We start from the raw sequence: 8,065 nt of genomic DNA on the forward strand, positions 1-8,065 counted from the left end.
ATCAATATAAATGGTAGACCTGGATCATGGACAACCAGCAATAAAATATGATGGCATGAACATACATAGCAGGGGATGACCAGACAATCAAGAAACTACATATAAGGTATGAGCTACCACGCTACTATGAAAGACTATACAACAAAAACTAGCCGACAAGGCATACCAAACTATACATGAGCCGACACCTGTCTATGAGCCTCTAAAAGAACATAAGTGCTGCAACATAGCCGGAACAGGGCCCCGACATACCCATAATGTCTATAACAAAAATTGCATACCAAGACCAAGGCAAGTCCGGAGAAGGGATCTCGCCAATCACCGCTGAACTGGACAGTCTACTGTGGTGGGGGAGCTGCACCTGCCTGTCTATCAGGACCTGCAGCACGACATGCAGCGTCCACAAATAAAAGGACGTCAGTACGAATAAAGTACTGAGTATGTAAGGCAAGGAACCATAAATACGATCAGTAATGTAAGCAAGGATAGAGAATATACAACCTGTAACATCTTAGTACCTCTGAGGGATACTTACATGAAATGCATGATACATATGTATAAATACATAAACCTTTAAAGCATTCGCCTCTGTGGGCATCATCATCATCATATCGTACCCGGCCATAATAGGCTCGGTAAAAAAAACGTACCCGGCCATCATAAGGCTCGGTAGAATCGTACCCGGCCACGTGGAGCTCGGTAAAACCCAACTGATCAGTGGTTGCACAATAGGTGCCGTACCCGGCCAACTATAGCGTGGCTCGGTAGAGTAAAATAGATACATATATATAATGCATGCTCGACTCATGGAATCACATTCTAAACCTTTCGGAGTGACGTAAGGTCGGTATCCTCTGTACACGTTATTAGGACTAACTCTTCACTATGAACCTTATAAGAATCAGGAAGTACCAACAACATTGATAACATAAGAATAAGAGAAGCAACATTAACATCAATCGTTCCATAAGAGGGAAAACAATGTAAGTACTGCTAGCTTCTAAGAGTAGAGTATCTTTGGAAGCTCGTTCATTACATTATGTACAATCGGAGTCGTGCAAAAGAAGGAAAGGGATAGCCTCACATACCTTGTATATACTGCCCCAATCTCAAGCTATGCAATTGTCAAAACTCCTTAGTCTACAATAAGAGAAACGATACTATCGTTATCATTTAAGCGTCATAACTATTATGTATCGACCACAACCTATTTTACGATGAAACGGACAGCACCTCCCCTATATATATGACCTCACACCATTCAAAACAGTCACCAAACAGCCCAAACAACATCAATAATAAACATATTGAGCCTCCCAAAATAGTCCACACACAACCTAATCACTCCATACATACGACGACCACCGTAGTCGTGTCAAACAACCTGGAAATGTTACGAATAACTATCAGCCCATAACCCTACATATATATGGTGTTTCTCCACACCCTTCCTCCTCCAAAACTCCACAAGATAGTAGTAAAATACGCAGCCCAACAACAACGCAAAACAGTCCACAAAACAATAACATTACTACCAAGCCTTTCGATATATATTTCACAAGTTCTAGCTTCAATGGCTTAGCCGCAACTTGGATAATCTTAAATACATATAGAGTAAGAGGTTACTTACCTTTATACAGAAATAACAACTCCAATTTGACCTTAAATTTCCATGAAATATCCCTCCAATGCTGCCACAACAACAAAAAAGCAAAACTAGCGATCAATTAGTGTTTTTCGGCACTAGAATCACTTTAGAAGGCTTGAAATCACCTAGGATTGATATTAAGAACATGAGGGAGTATTTACAGAACATAAACCCTTTAAAACAACCTCCCACACGAGCTGGAACGACACAAAAATGAGCAACAACAAGAAGAACAAGAGACTTACTAGCGCCACGGAATTCCCGACACTTGATTTGTGTTGTTTGCCCTTTTTTTGGGTCTTGAATCTTGAGAGAACCTTGAGAGGATGTTCCTAGGGTTCTAAGGTCTGAAAATAGTGAGAAGAAATGACTTAAAACGGGTTGGAGGCATCCTATATAGGTCCAAATATCTTAAACCGCCTTAGTGGGCCCCATAGAGAGGTGTTTGGCGCAGTCTCGCGAAAACGTGAATATCTCTCTACTCCAAGATCGTATCGATGAATGGTATAATGCGTTGGAAACTAGACTCATAGATATTTAATTTGGTTGGTAGATCACCCCGTAATTCCTTGTAAATTATGAGAAAAGATTAGAAACATTTGACCTAATGTTTAAGTAAAATTATGAACCTAAGTTGCGACAACTTTTGTCGACTTTTGTTTCATAACTCGTTTGACTTCAAGACTTATGATACGGATATTATATGATTAAAATACCTTAATAAATGACCTCTTGAGTGTATTAAGCACCGCTAGATTACCTGAAAATACGAGTTACAACATCCTTGATTCGTTTAACTTCTAATACTGGTTAATCACCCTTATACACTCTTGTATCACTTAAGACCAATAGGATTGACTTCTTATCATCTCAAAGATAATTCCTTCTTGGATTTATGTTAACTAATATATGGTATGAACTAACACATGTGGATATGGATTGTAACACTTGTAGATCCTCGTGTTTTCAAAGGCGTGATATCTGAATTCCTCCAACTCATGCAACTGTGTCAATCGAGTTTCTCCAGCCTCATCAAGGTTCATGTTCAATTGCTTTAGTGCCCACCAAGCTCGACGTTCTAGCTCAACAGGTAGGTGACAGGACTTCCCAAATACCAACTTATACGGTGACATACCAATAGGTGTTTTGAATGCAGTCCTATAGGCCCAGAGTGCATCGTCAAGCTTTTTCGCCCAATTAGTTCTTGTGGCGTTTACAGTTTTAGTGAGCACACTCTTGATCTCACGGTTTGAGACCTCTACCTGCCCACTTGTTTGAGGGTGATACGGGGTTTCCACCTTGTGGTGCACGTCATATTTAGCCAACAACTTCTCAAAGACACAATTGCAAAAGTGCGTGCCCCCGTCACTAATGATGGCTCTTGAAATCCCGAATCGGGTGAATATGTTCTTCTTTAAGAACCCCACCACCACTCTCGAATCATTGGTGGGGAATGCTGCAGCTTCCACCCATTTGGACATGTAATCTACCGTAACATGTATATACTTATTGCCGTAAAAACTGGCGAAGGGACCCATGAAATCAATTCCCCAAACATCGAACACCTCAACTTGCTGAATTGGATTCATGGGCATTTCATGTCTATGGGATATGTTTCCCGTTCTTTGGCATTCGTTGAATCCCTTTACCCATTGGTGAGCATCCTTAAAGATTGTTGGCCAGTAGAACCCAGCCTCTAACACCTTCGCTGCTGCCCGAACTCCTCCAAAATGTCCTCCATAAGGTGATGCGTGCAAGCCTGCAAAATAGAACATTGTTCTATCTCGGGGACGCATCTCCGGATCATGTTATCAATGAAAATTTGAAACAAATGTGGTTCATCCTAGTAGTAGTTTTGGCATTCACGATAAAATCGTTTCTTTTGAACATAGGAGAGTTCATATGGCTCAATGCCGCATGCCAAATAGTTTGCAATATCAGCATACCATGGCACATCTTCCACACTTGTGGCTAGCAGCTGCTCGTCTGGAAAGTTTTCCAGAATATCCTCAGACTCAGTTGCATTTTTAGCACCTTCAAGGCATGACAAATTATCAGTGACTTGGTTCTCCGTGCCCTTACTGTCACGAATCTCCAAGTCAAACTCTTGTAGAAGCAGCACCCAACGAATTAGGCGCGGCTTGGACTCTTTTTTATCAACTAAATACCGAATGGTTGCGTGATCTGTGTACACGATCAACTTCGACCCGATCAAGTAAGACCTGAACTTATCAAAGGGGAACACAGCAGCCAACATTTCTTTTTCAGTTACCGTGTAATTCAGCTAAGCACCATTCAACGGCCTACTTGCATAGTAAATAGGGTGCATTACCTTATCATTGCGCTGTCCCAGCACGGCTCCCACAGCATAGTCACTAGCATCACACATGAGTTCAAACGGTTGCTCCCAGTCGGGAGCAACTATAATCGGTGTTATGACTAGCCGCTTCTTTAGTTTCACAAAAGCTACCCTACAATCATCAGAAAACACAAATGGGTTATCTTTTTTGAGCAACTTACAGAGGGGATTGGTGATCTTGAAAAAATCCTTGATGAATCGCCGGTAGAAGTCGGCGTGTCCCAGGAAGCTACGAATAGCCTTGACTGATGTGGGAGGTGGAAGTTTTTCTATCACATCGACTTTGGCTATGTCCACCTCAATCCCTTTACTCGACACTAAGTACCCCAAGACGATTCCTTCTTGTACCATGAAATGACACTTCTCCCAATTCAACACTAGATTCGTCTTGATGCACCTCTTCAGTACACGGGTTAAATTTGCTAGGCATTCATCGAACGAATTTCCCACCACTGAGAAATCGTCCATGAAGACCTCCATAATGTCTTCCATCATGTCTGTGAAAATAGCCATCATGCACCGTTGGAATGTTGCAGGTGCATTGCAAAGACCAAATGGTATTCTTCTGAAGGCAAACACTCCGTAAGGGCAAGTAAATGAAGTCTTTTCCCTATCCTCCAGGGCAATAGAAATCTGTTTGTACCCCGAGTATCCATCTAGGAAACAGAAGTGTGACCTCCCTGCCAATCTATCTAACATCTGATCAATGAAAGGAATAGGGAAGTGGTCCTTCCGGGTGGCTAGATTTAGCTTTCTATAATCCATGCAAATTCTCCAGCCTGTGACGGTTCTTGTAGAGATCAATTCATTGTTATCATTTTTAGCTACTGTCATTCCACCCTTTTTAGTTACACATTGAACTGGGTTAACCCAACTACTATCAGAAATTGGGAAAATGATTCTCGCATCTAACCACTTGATCACTTCTTTCTTCACCACCTCCTTCATATTGGGGTTCAGCCTTCTTTGGTATTCCCTGGAAGGTTTGTGTCCCTCTTCCAGTAGAATTTTGTGCATACAGTATGCAGGGATGATCCCTTTTATGTCTGACATGGTCCACCCAATGGCAGTCTTGCATTCCTTAAGTACCTGCAAGAGTTGTTAAGCCTGCACATCTAAAAACTAGATGAGATAATAACAGGTAATGTGGAGTCAGGTCCAAGAAACTCATACCTGAGATGGGCTGGAAATGGCTTTAACTCTAGCTTTGGTAGTTCTCCGATTGATGGCTTGGCTGGAGGAGTTTCTCTGTTTTCTAAGTGTAAGGGCTCAAATTCAAGAGTTCTATCCCAGAACCCTCTACCCTCTAATGCCATCACCCATCCAGCCAGTTCTTCTCCCTTTACCTCATCTAAATTCATTAAACACGTAGGGAGGGGGTCTTCAATAGTCAGCAGTTCGTCATCGGTCTCTATGATTACATCAACGACATCAATAAGAGAGCAATTGGCGAATTCACTTGGTCACCTCATAGATTTCTGCACGCTGAATGTTATCTCTTCATCGTTCAACCTCATCTTTAACTCCCCAGTTTCACAATCAATTAAAGCTCTACCCGTGGAGAGGAATGGTCTTCCCAAAATTATGGGAATCTCTTCATCCACTTTACAGTCTAAGATTAAAAATCTACAGGGAACACAAATTTCCCTACCTGAATTAACACATCATCCAGAATACTAGAGGGTCGCTTTACCGTCCTATCAGCCAGTGGCAACAACATAGAGGTGGGTCTAGCTCTTCCAATACCCAGCCTCTTATAAATTGCCATGGGCATAAGATTAATGTTGGCCCCTAGATCACACAGTGCTTTAGCAAAGGCAAAATCACCAATAGTGCATGGGATTGTAAAGCTCCTTGGGTCAGACAGTTTTTCCGCAATTGGTCTAGTCACCACTGCACTACAGGTCTGAATACGAGTAATTGTGGTCAAGTCTTGGAAATCAAATTTTCGGGACATTAAGTCCTTCATCATTTTTGCATACCCAGGCATCTCTTTCAAAGCATCAATTAAGGGAATATTTACTTGGATTTGTTTTAGCATCTCCAAGAACTTCTTGTATTGCTCCTCTTTTTGGTACTTAGCTAGCCTTTGAGGGAAGGGTGCAGGAGGTATCTTCTTCCCAATCATTTGGGATCGATCTTTATCAGCTGTCACATCAACCACTGGTTCCTGTGCTATCTCATCTTCTTTCTCGGTCTCCATTTGAATGCTACTTTCTTCCTGGGCAGGCTGGACTGTCACCTCTATCGGTTTCGTTGATTCATCCAACTCAATGGGCACTGATATGAGTGTCTCATCCTCCCTGGCTTCTCGAGCCCTTTCTTGCTCGACATCCAAATCTCTGTCATTACGTAGGCTTACCGCCATCAGCTACTTTGGGACTTGATCTTTTGGATTTACTTGGGTATCTGCAGGTAGTGTTCCATGAGGGCGATTGTTCAGAGACATCAAAATTTGGCTCCATCTATATTTCAATATTTTTGATCACTGAATCATGTGCATCTACTCTCTCACTAATCTTTGCATTAGACCTAATAACCTGTTGCATCATTGCTTCAAGTCTAGCAAACCCATCTTCCTGCCTTCCACTATACTACTGCTGAGGAGGGTGATACCCCTGCTGTTGATTCTGAGTACTGTATCCCTGTGGCCTTGGGTAAGGTGCTATATTGTTGGGGGGTCTCATACCTCCCATATTCCCACAGTTGAACTGTGATTGGGATGGCCTGTACTGTTGATTTTGCTGGCCCCAATTCTGACTACCCTGTCTCTGGCCCCCATAATTAGTCATATAGTTCATATCTTCAGGGTAATGCTGATGATCGTGTTCTGCTTTCCACTGGTTACCAATTGGCTGACTAATGCAAGATGTGCACAAGCCCTCATTAGTAGTATCTACAATATGTACCTGCTGTTTTTGCCCTGACTCTTCCACCTTTTTGGTGAGTATGCTCATCTGTGTCAATAAGGTGGTCATATTTTCAGCCATTGAATTGGATGGATCTAAAGACACTGAGTGCACCACTGGAGTGATTGGTGCATTTCTGGTTATCCATCCCAAATTCTGTGCCATCTTGTCAAGAAGACCCTAACATTCTCTCAATATTTTACTCAAAAATGCTCCACCAGCTGAAGCATCAACAGTGTTCTTCACGCTATCTGACAACCCTATGTAGAACCGCGGTCCCAACATCAAATTTGGAATGCCATGGTGTGGACATATGACCAACATCCCTTTAAAACGCTCTCATGTTTCATGCAATGTTTCCATTGGTCTCTGTTTAAAACTAAAAATGGCATCAATCTGTTACGCGGTTTTGTTGGGGGTGGAACTTGTTCACGAATTGCTTGACTAACTCCTCCCAAGTTGTTATGGAATTTATGGGGAGTGAGTTTAACCAGGTCTGGGCAGCTCCTGTCACTGAAAATGGGAACAATAGCAACTTGATTGCTTTCGGAGTTACATTTGGCTGTCTTTGAGTTTTACAGATTGACAGAAAAATTTTCAAGTGTTGTTGAGGATCTTCGACTTGTGACCCCGAAAATAGTCTCTTGTTTTGCAACAAATGCACATGTTATTCATAATTTGGAATGATTCAGCTTGTATCTGCAGGACTAAAATCGAGGTGGCCAGATTTATAGTTGTGGGTTGTGCCCAGTCATAGAGAGCCGCCTCAGGCACAACAGGTGTCATTGGTGCTATCGGTACAGCTGGGTATTCTTCGTGATCTCCCATTGTTGTTTCTAATGGTTCAGTTATTTATTGTTATTTGTTTTTCCGGTTGGCCCGGTTCAAGGCCTTAAAAACTTTCTCGGGATCTGATAATGCTTCAAATACTTCATAGTTCTCGATGAGTTTCTAGGCATGCACCTATGCAACCAAGTCGAAAAACGTTAAAAATTTCAATGTGAAGATTGGGTATAGAGAAAACTAACTATATTAAGAATTTTTGTACTTCTTTCAATCGTAATTGATAATACCGTTAATTCCCCAGCAACGGCGTCAAAATTTTATCACGCTCAACTGTGTCTATTAAAAGACTAAGCGCGCGTTGCA

At 41.9% G+C, this 8,065-nt stretch overlaps 1 protein-coding gene and 1 non-coding gene across 2 annotated transcripts; one reads left to right on the forward strand and one right to left on the reverse strand.

Moving 5' to 3' along the window:
- Positions 1-5,625: 5,625 nt before the first annotated feature.
- LOC104216653 (uncharacterized) lies at positions 5,626-6,375 on the reverse strand. Its single transcript, XM_070155304.1, has one exon. The coding sequence runs from the start codon at positions 6,373-6,375 to the stop codon at positions 5,626-5,628; it is 750 nt and encodes a 249-aa protein (XP_070011405.1).
- Positions 6,376-7,211: 836 nt separating this feature from the next.
- LOC138876615 (small nucleolar RNA R71) lies at positions 7,212-7,318 on the forward strand. The gene has a single exon (XR_011401960.1). It is a non-coding gene; the product is annotated as a small nucleolar RNA R71 (small nucleolar RNA).
- The last annotated feature ends 747 nt before the right edge of the window (positions 7,319-8,065 follow it).

The sequence above is a fragment of the Nicotiana sylvestris genome, chromosome 8 (genome assembly GCF_000393655.2).
Source record: "Nicotiana sylvestris chromosome 8, ASM39365v2, whole genome shotgun sequence".
In the NCBI taxonomy this organism is placed as follows: Eukaryota; Viridiplantae; Streptophyta; class Magnoliopsida; order Solanales; family Solanaceae; genus Nicotiana; species Nicotiana sylvestris.

Excerpts from the sequence above, each read along its gene's own strand:
- LOC104216653 (XM_070155304.1), bottom strand. The coding sequence starts at position 6,375 with ATGGCGGTAAGCCTACGTAATGACAGAGATTTGGATGTCGAGCAAGAA.